Source organism: Salvelinus namaycush, unplaced genomic scaffold, assembly GCF_016432855.1.
Source record: "Salvelinus namaycush isolate Seneca unplaced genomic scaffold, SaNama_1.0 Scaffold122, whole genome shotgun sequence".
Taxonomy (NCBI): domain Eukaryota; kingdom Metazoa; phylum Chordata; class Actinopteri; order Salmoniformes; family Salmonidae; genus Salvelinus; species Salvelinus namaycush.
The window spans coordinates 354,986-381,932 of record NW_024057920.1 but is presented as its reverse complement, the minus strand read 5'-3'; the positions used below and the strand labels follow the sequence as shown (position 1 = coordinate 381,932).

Sequence of the window (26,947 nt, the reverse complement as noted above, 5' to 3'; positions counted from 1 at the left end):
TTACATGGTGCGGAGCAAAGGGTTCTTGTGGAAGGCTCCCTCGGGTATGGCTGCTATGTCGTTGCTGTGAAATCCACTGGAGGAAAATGAAAATATATACAGTGAAACAATTATTCTAACCACACTCTTTGGGATGAAGGTGGAATATTAAATGTGCAACGATACAGTTGCAAGAGCTGAACGAGAAGAAGATACAAATTGTGATTTGGAAAACAGATGGGTCCAAATTAAGTAAACTGTTATAGTTGCCAATATGTAAATGACGACTAATTCTGTACGCATGTGTGCTACAGCTTCCTGATTTCTGCACTTAATGTGGCTAATTCCAGTTTTCACCATTAGATGGCATCTTTCAATCTAATGTGTGTCAATTATTTGACTGAAGGTTTTATTGCTAATTAATCTATACTGCTGTCATAAAACATGGTAAATTCCATATCTGTTCAATATTGTTTTTCCATCAGAAATATGAAAGGACACCATCTAGAGAACAGTTGTGACTGTCCACATGAAACGCTGTGAAGTCATGATCTATTGTTCAAGATGTCCCAGTGACACTGTGAAAACAAAGGCCAGGTAATGTACCTAACGTGCCTGCGTCTTTTATCTAGTAGACATGTCCCTTATATCCATCACAAGTTCAAGGAATCAAGAAACCATTGTACAGGAACATTAAGACAGCTTCTCTCTTTACTACCGCTGACACAGACAGGAGAGGAGAGCAACAAAGGTAAGGAAAACAGATAGAGGAGTGTATTCTTGGGGGCACTAGTCAGAACCCATCATTAATCTCTCAGCTCCCCCTGCCAAGGTTCACAGTTCCACCGAGACACATCAACAGCTCACATTTCTACAAAAACACTGCAGCCGGCACGCAACCAGAAAATGATATCACCTCTAGGCCACATGCCGCTTACTGACTAAACAACCTAATCACTCAAAGTTGACGTTTCAGATTTTAAAAATCTCACTAAGGAATCTGTGTACGCATGTGCATCCCTGTATGTGTGTGTGTGTGTGTGTGTGTGTGTGTCGGTATCGGTGTGTGTGTGCTTCCATTTGTGACTGTGTGTGTGTGTGCATGTGTTTGTCATGGGACAGTACTCACAGCTCCTTCAGTTTGGGCAGTGCCTGGATTGCTTCTGGGAAGGTCATCAGGTTGTTGAAGTTAAGATCCCTGAGGGGCCAAAAGGAGCAGGGAGTTTCATAATCATTACACCACACACCACAGCACACTCAATCATACTGTAACCATCCACTAGCAGTGCTGTGCAAACATACGGTCACCTTAACGATAGTAAAATATTGATCTTCCAGTTTCAGGCAATACACTATAAAACATTATCTTGAAGGGATATCCAGTGTTCACGAATAGCCAAGTGTACTGTAGTTCCCATGACAGACTGGAGTGCTCACATATAAGGTAGGCTCCTATGGTAAGTAAGACAATTCTCTTTATGCTTTATCAGTGTCAACGTTGTGAGTGAGTGTGACACTGCAAAAATAATTGTAACAGCCATGGTACGTCTAATATGGCTGCTGTTAAACCATAGGTCAGAATGTCTCTGTCCTCTCCGGACTAAAGATGTTGTGTCACTGTTCAGGCTGGCGACGCAGGAGGAAGCGAACAATGGGAGGGTAGTGCAGATAGCCATCATGGACTCCGCTCCATTTATCCTGGAGCAATTACAGGAGGAAGTGGACACACTGACGTCCCAGCTGCTCTGTGTGTGTGTGTGTGTGTGTGTGTGTTTTTCTGGGGGGCGGGGGCTCATACACACTGTTAATGAGTTTGTATTCAAATGTACTTACAGCGTTTCTAGGTTCTCTAGCCCTGTGAAGCAGCTCTCCCCAATCTCCTTAATTCTGTTATTATGCAGATGCCTGGAAGATAAAGAATATATTTATATTCCATTCCCGGCTCAAAATAGACTTCGCTGTTGCAGACGAGCCAAAACGGACATTGAACAACAGAAGGAACATGTATAGGATATCTAGTCTATGTGATTGAACATGCAGGGAGGTTTTAATAGGAGTCCGTCTGGGTTTTTAAGCAGGATATAATATAGCTATTCTTAGTGACATACAACACACATAAAACAAAATGCTCAATCTGCCAAATGGCATCCCATCCTTTGTGGATGAACAACACAGCACTTTTCACATCTCCCACACTCCCTGCCTGATAGTAAGACCCAATTCAAACTATTCATAAGGTAAATGTCCTCTGCAGCTATCACCAGAGACCACAGTGATTGGTAAGTCAGGTATCATTGTGAGTGCTGGTGTGTCGAAGGCTGATGGATTCAAGGTATTTTCTTCCTGTTTATTCTTGCCAGCCACTAGGGTCACAGCTGTCCTATTTCCCTCCAACTGGGCCCTGCAGCAATAGCATTTTTATTGTGTATGTGTACACAAGGAGCGCGTGCACATGTGTGCATGGGTGCATTTGTGTTTGAACTGATGGCTTCATACAGTATATTGATATATTTAACTAAGGATTTCATTTGACTTGGAGTGGAATGGATTTGAACATCTGCAATGTTTGAATGGTAGAGAAGTGTAATCTGATGGTTTGTTCCTTTGACACTGTTTAAAAATAACTGTCTTTCATAATAAAAGTGGAGATTGTTCTATTACCCATGATTCTACATTTTCTTCTTCTTCCAACAGATGTAAATCTCCACCAGAAATATCTAATGTCTGTGCTACATCTGAATCTACAGCATACTACCAATGAGTTGAACCCCCCAAACTCTCCCCTATGGGAAGGAGCACAGAACAGATCCAGAACAGCACCAAGATCAGACATGGGTTTAAATACTATCTTGAGTTTACTGAGCTTGCCTGACACAATGGAACCAATAGAATAATCACAAGGAGTCCAAACCCTGCCCCTCTTGCACTCCAGAGAAACTAGAGCAAACGCTAAATGTATTTGAAAGATTCAAATAGTATTTGAACCCAGGTCTGGAATAGATAGATCTGCAGCACTCACAGCACCACCAGACTGGAGAGGTTGGCAAAGGCATTGTTGGGGATGTGGGTGATGCGGTTGAGTGCCAGGGTGAGAGCCTGCAGGTTAGCCTGGTGTCTCATGGGGCCCACTGGGACCTCAGTCAGGCTGTTGTCATCCAGCCAGAGGTGGCGGAGCTGCTGCAGGCCCTCAAAGCTATCCTCAGGCACCGTCGTGATGTGGTTGGCATCCAGACGTCTGCAGAGGGAAGGGGGGAAAAGAGATTTTAGAAACCTTTATCTTACTAGTTATGTCACACCAATGTGTGAATCCTGTCATACATTCACCACCATGAACATTCTCACATTGAGGACATCTCATATTGATACAGCACATAACGAGAGAGAGAGAGAATCAAGGGCCATGTAAGGAATGGTATTTATGAGGTACTTCTATTGCCTCAGTAGAAAAACATTACACTATGGTCTTCCATTTTTAACAGCTTTCCATTGCCCTCTTATCAACTGCAAATATTTGAATGAGCCATTGGATAGCCTACCAAATTATAACGTATGTATAGTAAGTATGGTGTTACTATAAAAATTTGAATTTTATTCTTCTTCTGAATATTCTGCATTTATTTCTAACTATTTAGACTGTTCTGGTGAGAACTACAAACAAAAGGTTTTAAATAGCTTTGTTCTACAATCAAGGTTTCTAATAGTTTTGTATTTGGCTGGTGCTGCACATTCTGTTCCTCATTCATGAAACCTGCTCCTTAATGCTGATATCACAACATTCACTCTCTCCCTCGCAAACAAAAGCTCTATCCCTTTGTAATTCCGCTCTTCCCTTCACAGACTCCCTCTAAGTTTCCCTCTCCTCTTCCCTCGCTCTCTTTCCACCTCCATGACTCCATATCTCTCTCTCCCTCTACATTCCCTACGAGTCTGTGTTGGAAGTAGAAAGGCACTATGATTGACATCTAACTCTCAAAAGCATAGGCTAGGCTCTGCCAAAACATATTACTTCAGCTACAGACCTTAACCCCTAAGAGAGAAAAGACAAAAAAAGAGAAGAAAAAAAGAGAGGGAAAATGTGGGACTGAGGGAAAGGATCTGGAGAGGTGATAAATGGCAGAAAGCTGGATTTTCAGCACGTCCCGGACCAGGCTTCCAGCTGGATCTCATCCTACACTATTCACAGTCAGAGTCAAAAGAGGCACAGGGAAACAAAGATGGAGTAATGCTCAGTCATAGTCCCTCAGAGAGTGACATGCAGTAGTCACAGAGAGTCACTAAGTTAAAGTCAAAGGAAAGAGACGCTGAGGAGCTGGGGATATGGAAACCAGCTCTACGCAGACCATTTTTACAAGGAGCACATGTGCGCGCCTAAGTTGAAAAAAGTAGGCGGACACAAAGACATTTAGGAGCACAATGAAAAATATTTGAGGTATTAAATCTAGAATCCTTTATTTTTCTAAGCACATTGGTGACTAAATTCAAATTCCAGGTCGCACAGCAATAATTAAAATGGCCGCAATGTAGAGCCCTGCAGTGTCTGGGAAACATAACAACCCACACACATCCCTTTCAAACCCATACAGGCAAAAACCAATCACATAAATAAATAGATGATGTCTCACTGTTGGTAAATGCAACGTGGTGGGGGGTAAAGACAGCATGGTAACCAGATGGTTATGTGTGAGCTGTGTAAAGGTTAGTGCAATGATGCAGGCCAGTCCAGAGGAAGTGAATAGGTCAATTGGATTGTAGAGTGAATGCTTCCCATTGTAAATGTCATGATTAAGCTTACGATGTCCATTTGAGCAGTTTTGCCATTTCAAGTCTCTAAAGGGTGTGTGTGTGTGTGTGTGTGTGCATAGTCGTGTAATTCCAGATGGGTGAAGAGATAGGGGGACTCACAGAGACTGTAGAGAGTAGAGGTTCTTTATAGCTGTACTTGGAACAGTCTTCAGCTGGTTATTCTGCAACATCCTGAGGGAGAGAACACAGTTTTATAACCTGAACTGTGGTCGCACCAACATGCCTCCTCATTACAATTTCTGTACAACCAAATCAAATCAAATTTTATTGGTCACATACACATATTTAGCAGATGTTATTGCGGGTGTAGTGAAATGCTTGTGTTCCTAGCTCCAACAGTGCAGTAATATCTAACAATTCACAACAATACACAAATCTAAAAGTAAAAGAATAGAATTAAGAAATATATAAATATTAGGATGAGCAATGTCAGAGTGGCATTGACTAAAATACAGTAGAATAGAATACAGTATTTACATATGAAATGAGTAAAGCAGTATGTAAACATTATTAAAGTGACTAGTGTTCCATTATTAAAGTGACCAGTGATTCCATGTCTATGTATATAAGGCAACAGCCTCTAAGGTGCAGGGTTGAGTAACCGGGTGGTAGCCGGCTAGTGATGCAACCAGCAGTCATGTGGTGCGTACGAGAATGAGAAGATCAGCTCTGTATCAAGTTAAAGTGTGAACACAGTATGAAAATGTATGCACTAACTACTAGTAAGTCGCTCTGGATAAGAGCGTCTGCTAAATGACTAAAATGTAAATGAACACAAAAGGATCACAAAGTGTTGCAGCCTCAGCCTCTTATCTCTGTAAAGAGTCAAAGTCATTGACTCTAACTAGCACCTCAGGCTTTGTTTCATACGCTTGTGTATGGGTTCAGGGTGAAGTAGAGTGTACAGCATGCATTACAGTATACTTGACTGTGGGGAGGTTGTGTGTGTCTCTGAGCACACACATTTGTGTCTGCATGCATATCCCATATGAAAAAAAAACTATAGTGTATATACTATGGTAGGAATAGTATAGTATTCACTGTAGTGTTTTTGCAAACTTTACTCACTGTATTGTTTTTGCAGACTGAAGTCCGCAAAAACACTACATTGAATACTGTAGTATTTACTGTAGTTTTTACAGTATACTGTAGTATACATACTGTAGTAAAAAAATAATAGTATATACTATAGTAATTACTGTATTGTTTTTGCGGACTGTAGGATACTGTAGTATTTACTGTAGTGTTTTTGCGGTCATTACTGTAGTATTTACTAAAGTGTTTTTGTTTTATTATCTATTAGAGGTCAACCGATTATGATTTTTCAACGCCAAAAACGATTATTGGAGGACCCAAAAAAGCCGATACCGATTAATCAGCCAATTTTTATATATATATATATATATATATATTTGTAATAATGACAATTACAACAATACTGAATGACCACTTATTTTAACTTAATATAATACATCAATAAAATCAATTTAGTCTCAAATAAATAATGAAACATGTTCAATTTGGTTTAAATAATGCAAAAACAAAGTGTTGGAGAAGAAAGTAAAAGTGCAATATGTGCCATGTAAAAAAGCTAACGTTTAAGTTTCTTGCTCAGAACATGAGAACATATGAAAGCTGGTGGTTCCTTTTAACATGAGTCTTCAATATTCCCAGGTAAGAAGTTTTAGGTTGTAGTTATTATAGGACTATTTCTCTCTATACCATTTGTATTTCATATACCTTTGACTATTGGATGTTCTTATAGGCACTTTAGTATTGCCAGCCTAATCTCGGGAGTTGATAGGCTTGAAGTCATAAACAGCGCAATGCTTGAAGCACAGCGAAGAGCTGCTGGCAAAACGCACGAAAGTGCTGTTTGAATGAATGCTTACGAGCCTGCTGCTGCCTACCACCGCTCAGTCAGACTGCTCTATCAAATCAGACTTAATTATAACATAATAACACACAGAAATACGAGCCTTAGGTCATTAATATGGTCAAATCCAGAAACTATCATTTCGAAAACAAAACGTTTATTCTTTCAGTGAAATACGGAACCGTTTCGTATTTTATCTAACGGCTGGCATCCATAAGTCTAAATATTGCTGTTACATTGCACAACCTTCAATGTTATGTCATAATTATGGAAAATTCTGGCAAATTAATTACGGTCTTTGTTAGGAAGAAATGGTCTTCACACAGTTCGCAACGAGCCAGGCGGCCCAAACTGCTGTATATATCCTGACTCTGCTTGCACAGAACGCAAGAAAAGTGACACAATTTCCCTAGTTAAAATAAATTAATGTTAGCAGGCAATATTAACTAAATATGCAGGTTTAAAAATATATACTTGTGTATTGATTTTAAGAAAGGCATTGATGTTTATGGTTAGGTACACATTGGTGCAATGTCATCTACACTGATTGAAGTGGATTTAACAAGTGACATCTATAAGGGATCCTAACTTAACTGGATTTACCTGGTCAGTTTTTGTCATGGAAATGTTTTGTCCACTCAGTGTAAATGGTCTATCCTTGACATGTATGTTTCTCACTTACAGGTGGCACAAATTGGGATATGGGGAGGGGAATGGGCAGGGTATATGCAAATTAAATACTGTAATATTTACTATAGTAAAAAAAAGTTTGGGCGGACTGACATTTCATCAGTATTTACTAGTGTTTTTTGTGGATAATTCTGTAGTATTTACTATAGTATTCTACAGTATACTACAAAATTATATACTACTAGTACTACACATGATCAAGGGATACTACAATGTGTAGTATAGAATTCTACAGTATACTACAGAATTATATAGTAAGTACTGTAGTATTCCATAGTACAATTTAATTTTTTTATGTGGGATGTGAGTACTTGACCATGTAGTGATGAGCATTAGTATCTGTCTGTGGATCCTAGTATCTTCTGGACACAGATGTGGTTATGGTGACTATCTCCCTTCCTCTCTACTATCAGTAGTCTCTGTCGTCAAAGCAGGCTAGGGCCCAGGGGAACAGGCCCTCTGGTTTCCTGCCTCTTCACACACGACACATGGCCACCGCTCGTTGGGAAGGAAGTGAACACCTCTGTTTTATTTCATTCACCTGTATTTCAATCACCAATTTTATTTACAGGTGTGTGTGCGTGTGAATGTCTGTGTGTTTGATTTTGTGTGGGTTGTGCCCGAGCACTCACTAGTACTGGTCTTTGAACCCTTGGCTCAATGTACAGTCACAGAACATACAGGTATTATATGAGTGTTTGTCTGTGTGTGCGTGTTGTAAGTGTGTGTGTAGGACCAATGAGCGGCACACTTACAGGACTTTGAGCTGATGTAGTCCAGACAGAGCGTCAGGGTGGATGAATGAGAGGTCATTTCCTGCCAGTCGTCTGAGGTAGAGAGAGAGACGAAGAGAGAGAAAGAGAGAGAGAGAGGAAGAGGGAGAGAAAAATATGGTGATCAATTCATAATTGCATCGAAAGCTAAACGAGGATTCGTACAGTAATCTATATGTTGTTGGTACAACTTTCAAAGCTTTCAATTTAACAGCTTCACTTTGAAATGTTAATACATTCAAGATTGAAAGTCATCGACCAAAAAAACGAATGAAAACACCTCACAGGCTCCAGTTAGTGTTATCAGGCATAACATAACATAACATAACGCCTGGGGTGCCAGAGAGACGTGTCAGTGCGACGGCATGTTGTCACTTCACCAGACACTCTGGGGAGAGAGTGGACACATTAGGACTGGGCCTGGGTTTCCCCTCCTGGGTCTGGACTACCTCCCCTTCCCTTCCAGCCAGGGTATCAGGAAGAACTGGCAGTGTGAATAATCATGTGGGGGCGGGTTGTCAGGGACTCATAGTTCCACCAAATCTGGCCTGGGAGATTAGCACCAGATTTATCACCCTCTGCAACTTGAGCTGGGTGGCGTTAGATTCCCCTGCAGCCAATAGCTGCTGGGTGTGAGCCTGAGAGCCTGGGGAATCTGAGTAACAACTCCCACCATGCCCTAATACAACCCCACAACGCACCCCTTACTGGGGCCTACTCGGGGACACACTTTCAGGGATGTCGAACACTGTTAGTCCATCATATAACAACCAGACAGCATCATATGACAGGGTCTCTAGTCTAAACACACAAACGCTAGTGGCAGACTTCCACTGTGATCCAATGGCAGAACATGTTTAAAATCACATATTTGTTGTGGTTGACAAACATGGTTAGGAATTGGAAGGCTATATAATGGTACATGCTCTTCAACTTGACTCTGGCTCAAACCAAATGATTGCCTTCCAGTAGATTCCACAGGACACGCTTCACCATCAAACACCCAAATCAATTTGGCTTCTCATGTGTCTTTGTCAACTATTCATTGACTGAATTGTTTCCTTTTGACAGCATTTTCATTGTTTCCCAGCAGTAAATGAACTGTTGAAGTACTTGTAGTCAAATGGGCCAGTTTCATGCATAAATCAAGCCTACTCCTTGACTCTATTGCACTAAGTTTGCGGCAACTGCAACTACTGACAATTATTTATTATTAATCTAGGACTCAAGTAACACAGCTTCAGGTTTGAAAGCAGAGTAGGATTTATGTGCAAATTGGTTAGTGTGTCTGCCAGATTTATAAGGTACTGTAAACTTTACGTCCACAGCCTTGGAGCTGGTCAACGCCCACATGTCTACGGCCCAGCCACCACACGCAGGCCTGCTAACAAATTGCTAGGACATCCTTCACATTTCAGGGTGAAGAACCTCCCCACCCATTCCCTTTCTCTCAACAAATTCAGAACACGTCCCCCTAGGCTTTGATGAAGGCAGAAGAATGTGCTAAGCCTTGTTGAGGAAAGACTAAATCCTTCCCTTCTGTAGCACCACTCCCACAACCATTCTATTTCACTAAGAAACTCACTGGTAGACAACATACACTTCAACATCAGAAGGTGAAGAGATTTGGAACACACACTCGGGGAGACAAATGTGTGCAGAGACACAGACAAATACACAAGCACTCAAACACAAATTGAGGGGGATGACTCCCCTACATCTCTTTATCGGTCAGCATGGTAGCTAGTCTGTGTTGTGCTTTGTTCAGGATGGGAGGTGTGTATGAAGGAGGGTTACGTGACTATCAGAGAGGGAATGTTCCTCTCTGGGCATGTCCCCCTCTCTCTGTCAGCCCTCAGGGCTGGAGCTGTGGTTCAGTGACACACCACCACCCCGGGCTACAGGGCCATCCGCTCAGTTCACTCAATGAAACCTTATGATTTGTTTCAAGGATAAGGCTAAACAAACACAAATTAAAAACTATAGACAGCTGTCAACAAAAAAGCATTCCTGAAGCATGAATATAACTGCTAGGCCCACAGTGCTGCTCAGTAGGGTTGGGCGGTATCCCGATTTTCATCACGAGATAACGTTTCTGTACCATACCGGGGTATATGGTATTACTGGCAGTGCACACAATGGGAGCTAATTCAAACAAAACAAAACTAGTTTTTTGTTTAGTTTTTTTGGGGCACAGAACAATTTAGGCAACAGGGATCCTGATCCAGGAGGGAAATTAATGTCTCTGCTGTAACCAAGAAGCTTGATCTTGACATCTAGCCACTTAACAAGCCAGTTAGGAAATCAAATGCGTAGCTGGGGCCCTCAGCCTGATATAATTGATTTTGACACATCTTAGATTTCTTATAGTTACGCATCCCATTTTTTTTTTAAGTATTGAAAATGATACTGTAAGTATTTCGAAAAATACCCTGGTATATGGTATCTCCCAAGCCTACTGCTCAGCTACAGAGCAGGATGGAACCTAGAGAACAGGTTTCACTAAGTATATTTGACACTGGGCAGAGACCCCTGTCCCTGCCTGAAAGGTAATGTTGAGTGGTAGAGTGCAGCGAGGGTGCGTTTTTAGTCAGGTTGTCATGGAAACCATTGTTTTGCCTTCTTCCTTCCTGCCTGGCATTCCTCCACTTACAATGCGATGAAAAGTAAATTGCCCTTTGACAAAGCAGATGAAGTAGGCCTAGTGTTCGGAAAAGAAGGGAGTGAAGACTGGTTCGAGATGATAGACACACACAGGCTAAAATAACATGGGCACAGTAGCAGGCCTGGAAGCAGAATAATGTTAGCTGGTCATTTTGCATTCTCAGGGTTACATGTTACCTGATATCAGGTAGACAGATCTTATCCTTACTTCCAGCTCTGAACCAGACAGAGGGGTATTTCAAGAGTAAAAAAATGACAAAGATTAGATATGCTCATTGAATGGGTCCCAGAACTGAGACATGCGGTTGAACCCTGCAAATTCTCAAAGAAAACACAATGAAAGAAAGAATGTGATGCATCTCACATACATGTTCTCTGGAATCCTACGTAGCCTATAGTCATGGTACTTTTTGATAGCTATCATGGTATAACTTGCCCTTTCTAAAAACACTGCAACTTAGCCCACTATAATGGCATGACTCTTTGGTGTAAGAGAAACTACAGGGTTCTTTATATCTTGCTGAGCAACTTGATGATCAAACACATAATACAACTGGTCTGTTGTGGTTGAAAACCACTGATTATCATATGCATGTGACAAAAACTGTAGTGGGTAATGTACTAGAAAAGATGAATACTCACAGTTCTTCTAGATAGGGGAAGTTCTTGAAGACAAATGCCGGGAGCTCTGTGATGTTATTCATGCTGATGTCACTGTGGAACCAAACAACAAGTGTCATGAGTGGATCAGTATTTCTCTCAGGTTATAAACAGAACACTGCCCTGATTCCAATTCAAATCTCAAACAATCAAGGTGGATTTATACTCCTAAAGATGCAACAACAGAGAATTGCAGAAATAGTACATAATGTTTGATGCCATGGTAGTGTGTAACAAATGTATATTTTTGGAGGCATAACTAGTAAGTAACTGCTCAGAAGCATGCTTTCAATACGGTTACATTGGTTTTCATGTAATGTAGATTGGTAGAGGGAAAGTACTGTCATCTTCCCCAGCAGCATAATGATTCATTTGGGCCAAAACAGGTCCCCAGCAATACTGTAAACCCTTGAAAAAACCCTCCTCGTATTGCCCAAGGGATGTTCACGTTTCCAACTCACTGCAGAGAAAGACAGGCATGTAGCAGCACGACAGCTATGCAGACAGCACTCACGTTTCTTCCCCACCTGACTAATTCAGTATGTGACTTACATACAGTTGAAGTCGGAAGTTTACATACACTTAGGTTGGAGTCATTAAAACTCGTTTTTCAACCACTCCACAAATTTCTTGTTAGCAAACTACAGTTTGGCAAGTTGGTTAGGACTTCTACTTTGTGCATGACACAAGTAATTTTTCCAACAATTGTTTGCAAACAGATTATTTCATTGTATCACAATTCCAGTGGGTCAGAAGTTTACATACACTAAGTTTACTGTGCCAGAAAATGATGTCATGGCTACAGAAGCTTTGGATAGGCTATTTGACATCATTTGAGTCAATTGAAGGTGTACCTTCAATTTCCAAACGCCTGAAGGTACCATGTTCATCTGTACAAACAATAGTATGCAAGTATAAACACCATGGGACCACGCAGCCGTCATACCGCTCAGGAAGGAGATGCGTTCTGTCTCCTAGAGATGAACGTACTTTGTTGCGAAAAGTGCAAATCAATCCCAGAACAACAGCAAAGGACCTTGTGAAGATGCTGGAGGAAACGGGTACAAAAGTATCTATATCCACAGTAAAACGAGTCCTATATCGACATAACCTGAAAGGCTGCTCAGCAAGGAAGAAGCCACTGCTACAAAAACGCCATAAAAAAGCTAGACTACGGTTTGCAACTGCACATGGGGACAAAGATCGAACTTTTTGGAGCAATGTCCTTTGGTCTGAGGAAACAAAAATAGAACTGTTTGGCCATAATGACCATCGTTATGTTTGGAGGAAAAAGGGGGAGGCTTGCAAGCTGAAGAACACCATCCCAACCGTGAAGCACGGGGGTGGCAGCATCATGTTGTGGGGGTGCTTTGCTGCAGGAGGGACTGGTGCACTTCACAAAATAGATGGCATCATGAGGCAGGAAAATTATGTGGATATATTGAAGCAACATCTCAAGACATCATCATCAAGGCATTGGAGTGGCCATCACAAAGCCCTGACCTCAATCCTATAGAAAATGTGTGGGCAGAACAGAACTGGGAAGCTTGTGGAAGGCTACCCGAAACGTTTGACCCAAGTTAAACAATTTAAAGGCAATGCTACTAAATACTAATTAAGTGTATGTAAACTTCTGACCCACTGGGAATGTGATGAAAGAAATAAAAGCGTAAATAAATCATTCTCTCTACTATTATTCTGACATTTCACATTCTTAAAATAAAGTGGTGATCCTAACTGACATAAGACAGGGAATTTTTACTCTGATTAAATGTCAGTTATTGTGAAAAACTGAGTTTAAATGTATTTGGCTAAGGTGTATGTAAACTTCCGACTTATACTGTATGTAATACATAGAGTAACCATGGGCAAAATTGTGATCGAATCCAACTGAAGTTCTAGGAATTGAGAGATTGTTATATAGGCAGGTTTAGTAAAGATTGTAAACTGATTGTAGAAGGATCCTAAAGCAGCCTACAGATTAGTGCACATCCAACTTCCAATAAAAATTACACTGGCTATAGTATAAAAAGACTGGTATGGTATGACACTATAAAAATGGTATGACACCATAGCCATTCCCTTATGTTCAACAACTCAACAGAGAGTACCTTTTAACTTTGAACCACTCTCATCTTGATTAGGAATCCTTTCATTGGTTTCAAAGAGGAGCCCATAGACACCAGATGTTAGAGTTGAAGCACAACAGGACTGAAAAAAACATCCTGCTTTTGATAATGAAGCGAAACCCCCAAAAAGGGTCCATCTTGAATTTCACTACCAGCCGTCCCCAACGTCTTGCATGTGTGTGCATGTAGGACTTTGGATCCTTAAAGGATAATATCGCCCGCCACACTCCCACCCCCCACGTTTCTAACTACAAAGGCCCCCAACAGAAGCCCTCATCGTCCCTGCCATCTATCTTTCCCATCTCCAGGTTACCTAGCTTATCCAATTTCTTCTAGGCTCTGTACAATGGAGCTTCCACCTTGATCCACCCCCCTCTTTATCCCCCCCTACGGACACTCCTTGGGGCGTTGTGTGGCCAATATTTGGAAGGCTTTCCCGGTGGTCCCTCCTTTGGATACATTCTGTCTTGCTGACAGCACCCCTACACCCGCACCCTGTAACCATCTTTCACAGGCTGTTGGCTGCCATGGTCAAGAGTGCAGGCAGCCACAGGGACAGGATGAAAGGGTGGTCTGTGAATGCCGTCACCCTCCCTTCCAGCTGCTTTAGTCATCAGGGGACCTGCCTATGACCTTCCTATCCTACATAGAAATACAGCTGTGACACATATAGAAAAAACAGCACTCTTTCTGAAGCAAAACAGTTACATGCCCACTGTTTTGAGGGTATGAAATGTCAACATGACATCAAATAATGCAAAGGTGTCACTTTTTGCTCATATCAGCCTTGGTGGGAAACCGAAAGAATCACATTTCCAGCAAGAGTTGCCAAAGGTTTCACTTCTCAAGCGAGATTTCCCTACAGAAAAAAAGAGATCGGCGACAAAGACATCCTTCAAAACACTAATCACATCCAACAGAGGAAAGTATGGGGAGCATGCAGCAGAGGCTGTTGTCAAGTCTCAACAGAGCACCTTTAAAACTCCCTGGGAATTCACTGCCAATCCAAGTAAATAGAGACATACAGATCATCTTTACTCAGAAAAAAATGTCAGCTAAAAGACACATGATACCTTTCCTAAATCACTTTTGGGGTCAAAGACAAAATCTACACCTTTTAAACAATTTAAAAAATAAGCAATAATTCATCATCTCTGCTATGATGCAAGATGAGAATAAATATATTATCTCAGCATTATCTCAAAGCCAACCACAACCTCTCCATGGTAAGAGGGTCAAAAAGAGGTCCACCCTGTTCAAGTCTCTGGCAAGTAAGAAATTATACTTGTTATTTAGTGGCTTATTAAGTAGTCTCTGATGGTTGGATCATGGTTTGAGAAAGGTTTGTGGTCATAAGCACATCCTTAAAGACTTGGTGCTGGGCTAATAAAAGAAGGCCTACACACTGTTTATGCCCCCAATTCACTGATTTATTGACAACATTTGGATCCGAAACGGATCTTGGTCAGAATGATTTTAACCTGAGCTCAGCGTTAGCTTCCCCCTCACAATTACACAGGCCACTGGTGTTTGTCCACAGACCAGACAAGGACCTCAGCAAAGCCACACAACAACCACAGAGCTCCACATTACAGACAGATAAATATACATGGAAAGATTGCCAAGCAGTGCAAAGGCAGACCAAAAAGAGATTCAAATTAAAGCGACTCCAAAACCAAGGCGTGTATATGTGGTATGTGTGTGGGCGGATCAGACACTGGCTGGCATGGAGCCATGAGAGGGAGGGGAAGCTACCGTGCCAAGAACAGCAAGGATTGACAGACAGGACAACGGCAGATAAGTAAGATAGAGATTTGGGGAAAAAGGTTACTATGTCCTTCCTTTGAAGATCTCTGGACGCAGAAGGTGGCAAGTGTAAAACGTATCTGATGTAGTCTCTGCCAGGGCCTTGCTTCAAGGAGGCTAAGCCTTAGTTCAGATGCACCATGAATCCCAAGGTGATCTTCAAAAGGAGGACAACTTCACTTCAATACCTTTTGGCAGTGTTTATTTAGCCGGCTAATGTAATCTAAATGAAAATCGATATCCTGCCGGTAGATCATTTGTTGAGGTAGAGAAGCCAAACCGGGCACCAACCCAACCACCTGCTTGCTGCTAACATTGACTACCTCAGAAGTAAAGCAAACTCAGTAATGCTTTGGCTTTTTAGCCCCCTGGTCCCATGACAGCAGAGTTGTGGGGAAAAATGCAGGTAACGGGTAACTATTTTCTCAGCCGGCTGTTTCTTATTGATTAAAGAGGTGAAGGTGGGGAGAATTGAGGAAGATGGCTGAGGTTCCCTGGCTGCCATGCTGGAAAGGAACAAGGGCACTTTGTATACACAGATGGGCAGTGTTCCACCATGGGAGTGCAGAGAAGGTCAAGCATTTACCACATGGGTCCTAGGGGAGACTGATTTGCTGTAGCTAGAGTGCAAACAACCAGCCTGCAAGGCAAACATGTCAGTCCTAAAACAGTGAGAGACAGAGAGGGAGAGAAGTGATTGATATTGGTATGGGAGTTGTTGTCGTTGTAAACGTATTGTCATTTTGCTATTCAAATGTATGTTTTTTATAACAATTTACAACATTGAATCGAACCAAGAGAAAAAGAGATTGACAGAGAATGTGATGATGAGAGAGTTGGAGAGGACTATGGAAAAATAGGATGAAAATTAGGAAGATAAGTGATCAGAAGTAAAAGAGAGTGTGAGTTGTGTGAGGGAGAGAGAGAAAGAGAGACAGAGCAAGAGGGGGGAAGGGAGAGAGAGAGGGGAGAGAGAGAGAGGTAAACATTCTACCATCTAGCAGTCATCCTGTTTGGGAGCGGGAACCAGTGACTGGCTCCTTTCACCTCTGCTGACCATGAACAAAAGTATCATTCAGCTTAAGATGGATAGAGGGCACCAATGGCGAGTGAGCTAGCTGGACCAGTGAGTGAGAGGGCATTAGTCCCCCTATCCCCTCCCTCCCCTAAACTTGTGCTTGTTCACACTATGAAAGGACTTCAATTGAGATGAGATGTGAGAAGTGACCCCCTCCTACCCCAAACCCTCATGCACACATGAGAGCGAGAGCGCACACACAGTCACCAAGCTCTCAAGAGACTGAGATGTTCTTTTGTCACTCGTATCTAGCAGAGATGCAGCAGGCATGCACTGTGAGGGGAAATTGGTGTACAGGGTGGGGGGGGTTCCAGAACTTATTTCTCTTTCTCCCCACCTGTTTTCCTCAGGCAGGAGAGTCTCAATTTCAGCTGCCAATAAAAAACGTAATGTACACACCAACGTGCTGCAGGCAGCTCCAACCCCCAGCCCACCTCTCCAACCTTCCCCTGGGCTGCTGGCTGGTGCCAACCCAACACTCTGATTTATGGACTGATAAAACAAAGGGCACAGGCCAATTCCAATCTGTGTCAAATTCCGTAAGATTATGGAAATCAACAGATGCATAAATGTTAAAGTATTGTAAGATATTGCCAACGAAAGTGGCAATGTACAGTACTGTATATTATTTTGTGACTAAGTATATGGGTTACTAATTTTGAAGAATGACGACACATGAAATAAAAACTTGAAGTAACGCTCTCTAAATAACTACAAATGCAGGACAAGAGCAGGTCTAGTCATACCTCTGTCTGAAACTATTCCAATTTAAAAGGATATTCCAGAATTCCAAGGCCAGAAATTCAACAAAAAAACCTGACTTTCAAAAGATGGCGTTAATGTCTGTGGCCCCATTTCTTTTAGTTCTCTTCATAACAGAACTGCTGCCCTCCATTCTCCTCTCTGCTTCTATGTCCAACAGTTTCAGTACATTCATGGGGTGGCAGATTGTACTGGATGGAATCACAGCAGGAGGAAAATCACAAACAAAGCCAACCTTCTAGGAAACCATTCTCCCACCTCTGGGAACAGCAGGGCCTGCAATGTGCCTCTTGTAAGACTGCTGGACCTGTCTGCTTCTATCATTATCTGTGTGTGTGTGTGTGTGTGTGTGTGTGTGTGTGTGTGTGTGTGTGTGTGTGTGTGTGTGTGTGTGTGTGTGTGTGTGTGTGTGTGTGTGTGTGTGTGTGTGTGTGTGTGTGTGTGTGTGTGTGTGTGTGTGTCAATTTCCCAGTTTCTTTCTGTCCATTAATCTCTCCCTTCAGTAATTTTCCATATCTCAATTTATCAAGCTCTTCACTATTTGCCTGTCTTGTTGATCCCTGTCTGTCTCTGCTGTTTGAGCAAAAAAGCTTATAATTGCCACTAAACGTCACAGCAGATGATGTGTACCCCAATTAATAGATTAAGTTGTTTGTTTGCTGACACACTAATGTAAAGTGTTACCAAAATATATTTCTAGCAGAGTACTAAGGATATAATTCCACTTTTGATGAGCGCTAAATGGGATTAAATTAACATTATGGAGGTGCATATTTTGTTTAGTTCTTTAAACAAACATTAGCTCACTTCCGGTAAGGAGCATTACCAGCTCAGCACAGCCTCCCTGTGCATTAACTCTGACAAAAAGAGTCTTTCTACAGCTGCGATGTGTCGCACTAATCCATCATGACCCCTGACCTCTCTACTCACCAAAACACAGAAGGAATGGAAAGAAGGGGAGTTTAAGAGACGGAGAAGAGACATTGAATGGAGAGAGGGAGAGAGAGAAATACAAAGAGAGAGAAATACAAAGAGAGAGACAGCTGCACTAAGGGTGAATTCCTCAGTAACATACAAACATGTTTTACTTTAAAATGTATTTCAAACAAAACAAAAAAAACAATGATTGACCACTTTTGACAACGTCCAGTGAACATTTACTTGAAGAATTGTCAGTGGAAATTGCTAAGTAGTCCCTGTGCATAGAGTTGTATCATTTGTTCACAATCATTGGTTTTTGTTTGACATACATTTTAAAGTGAAAAATCACTCTGTTAGCGTGGAATTGCTCTAAGGCAACCCATCAAATACTCTGAGGGTTTGAACTGAATATATCACGTAGTTATGAGCTAAAAAGCTGTCACAAAGCATTTGGTTAACCCTTGCTCAGTGTAGGTGCACAAGAAGCCTTCACGCCCACACTTCCAACCGTAATAAGTAGACTTGGCAATTGTAATACAATATTTGGGGCTATGTTGGTAACTTACACACAAGTCTGAAAAGATCATGATGTTTGATAACAGCATACACTACACTGTGTCTTAGTTGACACATTGGTAAATACCACGGTTTCTCTTCATTTTACCTGACACAAAACATCTCTACATTGGCAGTTTATTGGGTCAACTCTAGAGCGTGTGTATTTCTACAATTCTGCTGGATATTAATGCATTCAAGAAGTCAATCAAATGTACTTACAGTCCATGTGGTGTAATGTTCAGGTACCTAGTTGGAAATAAATATAAAACCAACCCCTCAGCTTTTATGTTATGTAAATAAAGGTGATGGTGATATTGTATATATTTAAATTTCTCATTCAGTCTTGGATATGAAACTGTTCTGTATCAATACCCACCGGGTCCAGACGTCAATCCAACATCTATTTCACGTTGGTTCAACGTAATTTCATTGAAACGACATGGAAACAACTTTGAATCAACCAGTGTGTGCCCAGAGGGTAGTCTTCTCAAGGTCAGATCCTTCCTTCTTTTCCACATTAGGAAGCACATTTCCTTGGTCCACCTTCAATAAATAACACATAGACCCTTTGACGCCCTTGGGCGGCTGCTCTGTTAATCATTAACTAAGACATTGTGAAACCTTTAAGGCTAGTTAACCAGAAATGTATTAACTATGTAGACCCAGTCTCAGTTTCTCCTCAGTTAGTCATGCTCTTCCTCTTTCTCTCTAGTAAGGTAGTGCAGAGCAACTCACTTTTTTTTGGTACAGAGACAAAGACAGATATGATGGCGGAATCACAGAGAATAGAAACAATGATCATTCCTTAAAAATAAACTATAGGCTAACTAAAAGACCCATGTCATAGGGCTTTTGGTTTAGTTGTTATTTTGTGTTGATCACAACAGCTTTTTCCTTTCGGCGGTTCCTGAACAAGATTCAGAAAATATTTTATTTTGTTAAAAATATAGTCTACAAATAATTTAACATGGCACATTTTCCCCATGTTGATAAGTTGCTTGAGCCACAATTTTGCAACTTAGGAAACTTTGGAAGGAAAGTAAATAAGACTTAATTATTACAGTAAAGTGTTACTGAACTGACAAATTCTTTGGGATGAATTCTGGTGTATCCCTGTAAGATGAATTTGAATCACTTTGTAAAGGACATGTAATGCATATGTAAAGGATATGTAATGGAAATATCAGAATACCAACCACAACAACTGTCTCTGAGATGATGGGTAAGTGTGTCCACAGTGTTTTCTTTTAGGGATAGGCATACACCTAAAGTGACCTGGGACTTTCTCTGCCATGATGTGAGTTGGTGAGTGGAGCAGCATTCAGGATAAACAGTCTCAGGCAGGTACAATCCCCTTTCTGCCCAGGTATTTCTGGGATCTGTTCATGTCTGATCTCCAATATTATGAAGATCAAATTAAAGGTATACACCAAAACATCATGAGGTTCCCTCTGTCAATGCCTGTTCTGGATCAAATCTCAGCCTTCTTACAGCAGCAGGCACAAGACGTCTTTGTGGTTCTATTCCTTCATATCTCAACAAGGAGTCAGTCGAGACCACAAAGCCAAGACAGGCCAAAGAATCAGCAAATGAAGACAGATCCACCTTCTTGCTTTACACAGATGGGCTACTATTCCACATGTCCCTAAATATAAGTGGCTGTAGTCTAAGAAAGTGAAAGTCCAGGTGCCAGGCCAAGGAATATGCTATAGCTTGTATGCTTTTCAGTATAGTAAAATACTACGGTATAAGAGGGGCCATATCAAGGAAAGGTCAGCAAGTGAATGAGTTTGGACCAGCATGAAACATTTTGGCACCCATTGCATAAAAAAAATAGCCTAGCCAATACTGTATATACTGTACCAACCTTCAATTTTATGGGCTACTTTTCCTCTGGCTGTTCTTCATTCTTTGTGTTTGCTCTCTCATACCAACCACAATAATGTGTTTGTTATCAGTTGAATAACTGATCCACAGCCCAAAGTTGTAAAAACCCACTCGATTACTTGGCTTCATTGACAGCCATTGTGCAAAAGTTTGCTCCAGTACTGACGAGTAAGTAGTGGCCGACCTAACCGTTACAAACACGTCCTAACTAGGGAGAGATATTAATTCTAGGTTTAATCGTGTTTTATTACACAGTTTCAATATGTGTTGATACTTACAGATAGTAGGTGAAGGCGCTTAGACCAGTCGGGACAGTGGTCAGACCTTTCCCAGAGCAATCGGCGCCTCCGTCCTCGTCGCAGCTGCATGAGGACGAACAAATAGCCGGAGTGGATTGTCCTTGACCAGCCGCACCATTCCGTAGTGAAAACAACCGCAAAAATATCCAGATGACAAACACGCGCATGTTCTTCTTCTGTTCAGACTGAGCAAAATGGCTTTACGTGTTTCTCTTATAAGGACATGTAGGCCACTTTTCATGTGACTGCTCTGTTGTGATGGCTTGTCCAAGAAGCTTGAATGCGTATTCTTGTTGATAGGTAGTCGACCACTTCAAGGATATAACATGTTAATGCATCAGTCCCACCAAACATATATCCTTAACTACCCCTGTCAAATCTGGGACATTTTCTTTACTCAAACAATGCGGTTTACCTTTCACTAAGTGTCCTCCTGTTCCTATTCATCCCGTGTGGAGTGTTGGTCCCATAAAAATAAGTAGCAACCGTCCACACAGACGACAAAATTGGCACCTTTTGCTTTTTCCGTTTTCGTTGTCCCATTAAATCAGAAAACCAGGCGGATCCGTGCGTGGACAAAATAAGAAGCCTCAATACAATTCTCCAACCGAAATGGGAAACACTTGGTGCGTTATTTTTGCTATCGTTTCCCTCCTGATTTGTTTCCTGTAGAAAAACACAGTCAGCTTTCAGCCATTCCTCACGTTTCCTTCCTTTGCTCCCTGCCACCAGCAGCCCGCTTTTTCTTGCTCACTCGGTAAGCGCCCTGCCGGACAACCTGCCACACGATCTGCTGAATACAGTATGTTAATACTGACCTACATATTAATTATTTCACAACGTCACACTTTAGCTTTAGTAGGCAACATACTGCAATTAATACGTTTGTAATTGTGTAACAATTAATTGAAATTATCAATTCATTTCCACCTCAGTCCTTTCTTTGAGTGTGGTACAATGTCAGGTTAGTCCTTTGGTTGTAATTGGTCAATATCTGATATAATGGTAGGCTTACCATTCTTGTTTTAGTGAATTCCAACTGACTGAAATGTAGTTATTATTAGATAGGCCTAATTGTCAGGTTATTATCATTTTACAATATGCTTTCTACCAATAATACTGTAGGCCTAAAATAAAGTGTAACCGGACAGTTTCTTCAACAACTACATGCTACATGCCAGATGAAACTTGTTAGTTAGCCTTCTCAGGTCAGATGTTATTTGTTTGATTACATAATACTTTGTGTGGGTCCTGTGATTTGTTGAGTTGGAACTTGGGCCATGCACCCTTTTCTTTATCTTTTTAAAAATTGAACCTTTATTTAACTAGGCAAGTCAGTTAAGAACAAATTGTTATTTACAATGACGGCCTACCGCGGCCAACCCCTCCTCTAACCCGGACGACGCTGGGCCAATTGTGCGCCGCCCTATGGGACTCCCGATCATGGCCGGTTGTGATACAGCCCGGGATCGAACCTGGGTCTGTAGTGAAGCCTCTAGCACTGCGATGCAGTGCCTTAGACTGCTGCGCCACTCAGGATTTCTGCTTGACTCCTGCCTCCAACAAGGGGGAATGTGAAAGTGTGACAACAATCCAGCCAGTAGAGTAGATACTTCTCTCTCAATGGTTTAAGAGTTGCTGTGCTAAATAGGACTCTATCTTCACCAACCGGGTGGCGGGCAAGGTACTTTGTTACTTGTCCATTGCTCCCTCCTCCAAGCGTGGCTCTTCTCTGTGGTTGGGCAGGCAATCCTCTGTGACTTGTGTCAAAGCCTCTGCCGCAGAGGTGACCAGTGCGAGTTCCCCAGAGGCATGCAGACCTACAGCGGGTGCTGTCCAAGGTGCCATTCAGCCTGTTCAACATACAAATATATGGATAGTGTATGATATCGAAGTGAATAGTGTATGATATCATTAAGAAACGTTGTAGAACCAGCCATCTCTCCAAACTGATCAATATGTTGCTCAACAAAATATTAAGAATTCTGTCTTTTCAATTGAAGTTTCTCTTACATCAAAGAGTCATGGTATTGTGGAGTCGGTTGATGTAGTGTTTTCAGAAAGCCATACATTTTTTCAAGCACCAACATGATACTCACAACAATGTCATCCAATTAGTTCTAACTGTTAGTAGTGCACATGATGGTTACATACTTATAACATACAACATACATTCCGCCACTGTGTGTGAACGCAACAGCAGCCAAGTTTGTGCAGATGGAGAGGAAGATCCTGCAAGGTTGTCAGTTTTCATGTAAATTATATTTGCATAATTTTGCAAGTGAAAGGAGCAAAGGCACTTGTTATGATAGATTGTTTGAGAAGGAAATTGTCCAAACAGAAGCACATTAACAAAGCAATCTATGTAACATAGCAGGTTTATCAAAGCATTGGTGGACGTACATAATGGGCAGAGGTTACAAATGTGTTTTTAAGTGACACATTTTACAAGTTTTGGATCCCTTGATGTTAAATGGAGTATGTAATACATTATTAGATTGTCACATATACCAATGCACCCTACCTATGGATCTGTTATGTCCCCTTCTATACAACCTTTATAGAGTATGACATAAGTTTTAAGATGAGTAAAAACCTTTTGCACGCTATATAAAGCCTTTATACGGGGAGGGGGGTGTAGATCAGCTTTAATATTCCAGATAGATTTGGCATTTATAATCCCCCTTATTTGTTTATTCCTGTCACGTTCTGACCTTTATTTTCCTTTGTTTTGTCTTTAGTTAGTATGGTCAGGGCGTGAGTTGGGGTGGGCAGTCTATGTTATGTGTTTCTATGTTTAGGTTTGTATTTTGGCCTAATATGGTTCTCAATCAGAGGCAGATGTTTTGCATTGTCTCTGATTGGGAACCATATTTAGGTTGCCTGTTTTCACTGTTGGTTTGTGGGTGTTTGTCTTCCGTGTCAGTGTTTGTGCCACACGGGACTGTTGTTCGGTTAGATTCTCTTTGTTATTTTGTTTTGTGTAGTGTTCAGTTTTTTTATAATAAAACATGGACACTTACCACTCTGCGTTTTGGTCCGATCCCTGCTTACACCTCCTCTTCAGACGAAGAGGAGGAAATCAGCCGTTACAATTCCCCCTTCCCCTACCATCCCCCCTCCCCACCCCTCCCCTGATTGGGGTTAGCTAACAATACGTCATCTACTGCAACTTACAGTGATTATAACTGTAGTTAACTAATTATACAGTTGAAGTCGGGAGTTTACATACACCTTAGCTAAATACATTTAAACTCAGTTTTTCACAATAACTGACATTTAATCCTAGTAAAAATTCCCTGTCTTAGGTCAGTTAGGATCACCACTGTCACGTTCGTCGAAGTGAGGAGACCAAGGCGCAGCGTGATGTGAATACATTCTTTTTTAATGAACGAATGAACCACTAAACAAACTAACAAAAACAACAAAACGAACGTGAAGCTATGAACGACTAGCACCCAAAGGTGCGGACTCCGGCCGCGAAACCTGAACCTATAGGGGAGGGTCTGGGTGGGCATTTCACTGCGGTGGCGGTGGACGCTTCGTGCCATGTCTCACACTTGGAGGCTTCTTGCCATGGATCATCACTGGAGGCTTCTTGCCATGGATCATCACTGGAGGCTTCGTGCCATTGATCATCACTGGAGGCTTCGTGCCATGGATCACCACTGGAGGCTTCTTGCCATGGATCATCACTGGAGGCTTCGTGCCATGGATCATCACTGGAGGCTTCTTGCCCTGGATCATCACTGGAGGCTTCGTGCCATGGATCACCACTGGAGGCTTCGTGCCATGGATCACCACTGGAGGCTTCTTGCCATGGATCATCACTGGAGGCTTCGTGCCATGGATCATCACTGGAGGCTTCGTGCCATGGATCATCACTGGAGGCTTCTTGCCATGGATCACCACTGGAGGCTTCTTGCCATGGATCATCACTGGAGGCTTCGTGCCATGGGTCATCACTGGAGGTTTCGTGCCATGGATCATCACTAGAGGCTTCTTGCCATGGATCACCACTGGAGGCTTCTTGCCATGGATCATCACTGGCGTGGAGAGACACACAGGAGGCCTGGCTCTGGGAGCAGGCACAGGACTCACCAGGCTGGGGAGACATGCAGGAGGATTAGTTCTTAGCACAGGCACAGGACTCACCAGGCTGGGGAGACATGCAGGAAGCCTTGTCCTTGGCCGGGGCACCGGATACACTGGGCCGTGGAGGCGCACTGGAGGTCTCGAGCTAAGAGCCTGCACAACCCGTCCTGGCTGGATGGTGACTTTGGCCCTGCACGTGCGGGGCGCAGGCACAGGACGCACTGGGCTGTGCAGACGCACTGGAGACGCAGTGCGCAGAGCCGGCGCAGGATATCCTGGGCCGTAGAGACGTACTGGAGGTCTGGAGAGCAGGGCTGGCACAATCCTTCCTGGCTGGATGCTCACCCTAGCCCGGCCGATGCGAGGAGCTGCGATGTAGCGTACCGGCTGTGAACGCGCACTGGAGACACCGTGCGCTCCACCGCATAACAGGGTGCCTGACCAGTACGACGCTCCACCCGGTAAGCACGGGGAGTTGGCTCAGGTCTACAATCTGACTGAGCCAAACTCCTCGTGTGCCCCCCCCCCCCCTAAAAAAAATTGGGGGCTGCCTCTCGTGCCTGCTCCGCTGTGCCACCTCCTCAGGACGGCGATGTTTTCTCGTCTGTCCCCAGGGTCCCTTGCCTTCCAGGATTTCCTCCCATGTCCAACTCTCCAGGTAACCACGCTGCTTGGTCCTCTTTTGGTGGGTAGTTCTGTCACGTTCGTCGTAGTGAGGAGACCAAGGCGCAGCGTGATGTGAATACATTCTTTTTTAATGAACGAATGAACCACTAAACAAACTAACAAAAACAACGTGAAGCTATAAACGACTAGTGCTGACATGCAACTACACATAGACAACTACCCACACAGACAGGTGGGAAAATGCAACCTAAGTATGGTTCTCAATCAGACACAACGATAGACAGCTGCCTCTGATTGAGAACCACACCCGGCCAAACACACAGAAATACAAATCATAGAAAAAAGAACATAGAATGCCAACCCAAATCACACTCTGACCAAACCAAAATAGAGACATAAAAAACTCTCTACGGTCAGGGCGTGACAACCACTTTATTTTAAGAATGTGAAATAATAGTAGAGGGAAGGAATTATTTCAGCTTTTATTTCTTTCATCACATTCCCAGTGGGTCAGAAGTGTACTTACACTCAATTAGTATTTGGTAGCATGACCTTTAAATTGTTTAACTTGGGTCAAATGTTTCGGGTAGCCTTCCACAAGCTTCCCACAATAAGTTGGGTGAATTTTGGCCCATTCCTCCTGACAGAGCTGGTGTAACTGAGTCAGGTTTGTAGGCCTCCTTGCTCGCACACACTTTTTCAGTTCTGCCCACAAATGTTCTATAGGATTGAGGTCAGGGCTTTGTGATAGCCACTCCAATGCCTTGACTTTGTTATGCTTAAGCCATTTTGCCACCACTTTGAAAGTATGCCTGGGGTCATTGTCCATTTGGAAGACCCATTTGCGACTAAGCTTTAACTTCCTGACTGATGTCTTGAGATGTTGCTTCAATATATCCACATAATTTTCCTGCCTCATGATGCCATCTATTTTGTGAAGTGCACCAGTCTCTCCTGCAGCAAAGCACCCCCACAACATGATGCTGCCACCCCCATGCTTCACGGGTTGGGATGGTGTTCTTCGGCAAGCAAGCATCCCCCTTTTTCCTCCAAACATAACGATGGTCATTATGGCCAAACAGTTCTATTTTTGTTTCATCAGACCAGAGGACATTTCTCCAAAAAGTTCGATCTTCGTCCCCATGTGCAGTTGCAAACCGTAGTCTGGCTTTTTTATGGTGGTTTTGGAGCAGTGGCTTCTTCCTTGCTGAGCGACCTTTCAGGTTATGTCGATATTTTACTGTGGATATAGATACTTTGTACCTGTTTCCTCCAGCATCTTCACAAGGTCCTTTGCTGTTGTTCTGGGATTGATTTGCACTTTTCGCACTAAAGAACGT

At 42.4% G+C, this 26,947-nt stretch overlaps 1 protein-coding gene across 1 annotated transcript; it reads right to left on the bottom strand.

Annotated features, from left to right (window-relative positions):
- On the bottom strand, window positions 1–21,651 carry LOC120036152 (leucine-rich repeat-containing G-protein coupled receptor 4-like). Its single transcript, XM_038982624.1, has 8 exons — window positions 20,865–21,651; window positions 11,428–11,499; window positions 8,104–8,175; window positions 4,882–4,953; window positions 2,999–3,214; window positions 1,813–1,884; window positions 1,109–1,177; window positions 1–76 (listed from the first exon to the last, which is right to left on the bottom strand). Exons 1-8 carry the CDS (start codon window positions 21,050–21,052, stop codon window positions 1–3), a joined length of 837 nt encoding a protein of 278 aa, XP_038838552.1. The 5' UTR covers window positions 21,053–21,651.
- Window positions 21,652–26,947: the final 5,296 nt, after the last annotated feature.

Coding starts and splice junctions, on each gene's coding strand:
- LOC120036152 (XM_038982624.1), bottom strand. CDS start 21,052: ATGCGCGTGTTTGTCATCTGGATATTTTTGCGGTTGTTTTCACTACGG. Junction 11,500..20,864: donor AGCGCCTTCACCTACTATCT/GTAAGTATCAAC, acceptor TTGGTTCCACAG/TGACATCAGCATGAATAACA. Junction 77..1,108: donor CTGCCCAAACTGAAGGAGCT/GTGAGTACTGTC, acceptor ATTTTCCTCCAG/TGGATTTCACAGCAACGACA.